This window comes from Quercus suber, unplaced genomic scaffold, assembly GCF_002906115.3.
Source record: "Quercus suber isolate HL8 unplaced genomic scaffold, Cork oak 2.0 scaffold_221, whole genome shotgun sequence".
Classification (NCBI taxonomy): Eukaryota; Viridiplantae; Streptophyta; class Magnoliopsida; order Fagales; family Fagaceae; genus Quercus; species Quercus suber.
In genome coordinates, this window is record NW_027069679.1 from 171,652 (window position 1) to 174,349 (window position 2,698).

The 2,698-nt window shown below is 35.3% G+C and overlaps 1 protein-coding gene across 1 annotated transcript in view; it reads right to left on the bottom strand.

Moving 5' to 3' along the window:
- Positions 1–1,462: 1,462 nt before the first annotated feature.
- LOC112003877 (phospholipase A1-Igamma1, chloroplastic) overlaps positions 1,463–2,698 on the bottom strand; it is a 3,844-nt gene continuing 2,608 nt past the window's right edge. The window contains exon 2 of the mRNA XM_065779963.1: positions 1,463–1,499. Coding sequence (XP_065636035.1) covers positions 1,463–1,499 — 37 coding nt within the window. The remainder of the gene's footprint in view (positions 1,500–2,698) is intronic.

Genomic DNA, 2,698 nt, shown 5'->3' on the forward strand with positions numbered 1-2,698 from the left:
TTCATTCAATACACTATCGTTTACCTATGGGAAGATATTCAAACAGAGAGTATTCATTACATTCATCTCAAGCTATTCCCATTCATCATCAAACACAATGGCCAGTTTTGTCAACTTTCTATACAATGCCTCAATTAATATTTGCTTCTTTAATCAACCCTTCCTGCTGTAGGATATTGTTGATAATAATTTGCCAAATACTAAAATTTGGGTCGTACATGGATTGGATTTGGGATTGGGGTATTCCCAACATCCTTGGATTGAGAAATTCCTAAATCAACCCAACACATGAATCATGATAATGCTAACAACCAACCCCATCCAATCTAACTTGAGGGATTAGGTTGGGTTGGGATATAAGTCTCAAAATTCAAAATAAATCACAATATATAAATATATATATATATATATATATAGATTAATCTATTAATCGTGTGGGTTAGGTCGGGTTACTTGGGTTGAAATTTTGCTAACCTAAATCTGAGCCAACGCAAGCTTTGGGGGGAAAAAAATTTAGAACCCAACTTAACCCATCAACCCATGAAAACCCAACATGAGGTAGTGGATTGGTTCCCTCAAGTCGGTAAGTCGAATGCATGCCCTTAACTAAAATTATAATTATCAACAAAAGGCTCTACCTCAAAATTTGTCCTCACCATCTTCAATAACTTGAAATATTCTTATACTGATTTGTTGTAAGAAACACTCAAAACAAGAAAATAATAAGCACCATAACACACCAAATTTAACATGATTTGGCCAATTCTATGCCTACATCCGCAAGCAATGCCAACCAAAATCCACTATCAATGAAGGATTACAGCCACATTCAATAATCTTATAACACTCATAAATATAAACTAACCCAAATCCCTATTTACATCCAAAGGTGCTCTCGCACAAACACACATGGTAACACTTTGTCTTCTAAATCTCCTATACACAATAAAACTAAACCACCAATCCATCCATAGGGTATACCATTCATTTCTACTTCTTTTCTTATCAGTGTGGGATTATAACTATTCACAAGAATTAGTGCAGCTCTTTGTTATTCTTCTGCATAGCGCTGTGAGATTCCAAACCAAGAAAACCTTTAAACTTCTATCCTCATGAATTGAACTTCACACCGACAAACAAGCATCAAAAGAAAATATTGGGGTTAAATTTCATCTAGTCACTTTTGGGAGGTACCACACAAACCTATCAGAAGAACTGAATGCGTAAGATTAAACTATGATTGCTCAGCTCTTCACAATATCATGAAGATTTATATCACAAATTTTCTTTTAAAATAGATGATGAAAAGTTATACTTTGTTTATGGGGTTTTTTATATGGTCATATATCTTCAAAAATCTTATTTTCCCACAGTTTCTTTTTCTATGCTAAAAGCCTGCACTAACAATAGTTCTTCCCCTCAGTGACGAAATTACCACCTCCAATTCCCAATTGAACATAGATCAGATTACTCCATATGCAAAACGGGAATAGAATAAACTGAGACATATTATCAATTTAAATAACACAGAAGTAAACAACCAACCCAACAGAGCGGAAAAGCTCAAATTATAAGAGAAAGTATAACCAAAAAGTCAGTCATGTATATGGAAAATGAAATGTACAAACTCACTCCATCATTAAGCAAAACTAAATATAAATTAATCGTGGGGTTTTTAGCATAATCAATGTGCAAGGAAACAACCAAGGTTTTATTCAATAGAGCAAAGGAATTCACAATTCCTCTGTTCAAAAAGAAACTCACACATCCCTCACTAAAATTCACCAATCTATCCATCACAATAAACCAAACAGTATAAACAAGCACCTGCAATTTGCATACAGACACACACGCACGCATAATATATAAGAAGGTCTGTCAGGTCAAGAGCAACACAAGTAACCCAACCTAACCCACACGATTAATAGTTTAATCTATATATATATATATATATATATTATGATTTATTTTGAATTTTGAGACTTATATCCCAACCCAACCTAATCCCTCAAGTTGGATTGGATGGGGTTGGTTGTTAGCATTATCATGATTCATGTGTTGGGTTGATTTAGGAATTTCTCAATCCAAGGATGCTGGGAATACCCTAATCCCAAATCCAATCCATGTACAACCCAAATTGGTCAAGGCAAAGAAAAGGTTGTAGTGCCTTCTGCGATGCTTCTAACGTGTTCTGAAGATTCCTCTCTGCCACCCGAGGGTTGATTTAGGAATTTCTCAATCCAAGGATGCTGGGAATACCCCAATCCCAAATCCAATCCATGTACAACCCAAATTGGTCAAGGCAAAGAAAAGGTTGTAGTGCCTTCTGCGATGCTTCTAACGTGTTCTGAAGATTCCTCTCTGCCACCCGAGGTGCATGTGAAGCCTACGATGGACACAGGGCAAAATTTGCCAAATAATAGATTTTTAGAAAAATTTTTGGTGCATGGCATGCGGATGAAAGATTTTAGTTAGTTGGACTGTTTTTGAAAATCGAGTTTAAGAAACTCGACTTCCAACCCATTTTTCTTTTGCCATAAGTCTGAAATGGATCAAAAAAAAAAAAGTGGAACTCGAGTCTAAGAAACTCGAGTTCCAATTGTACACAACTCGAGTTTCTTAAACTCGATTTCCACTTTTTAAAAGCAAAAACAGTCTAACTTACTAAAATGTTTGATCCATGTGCGTTTTTGCAAAA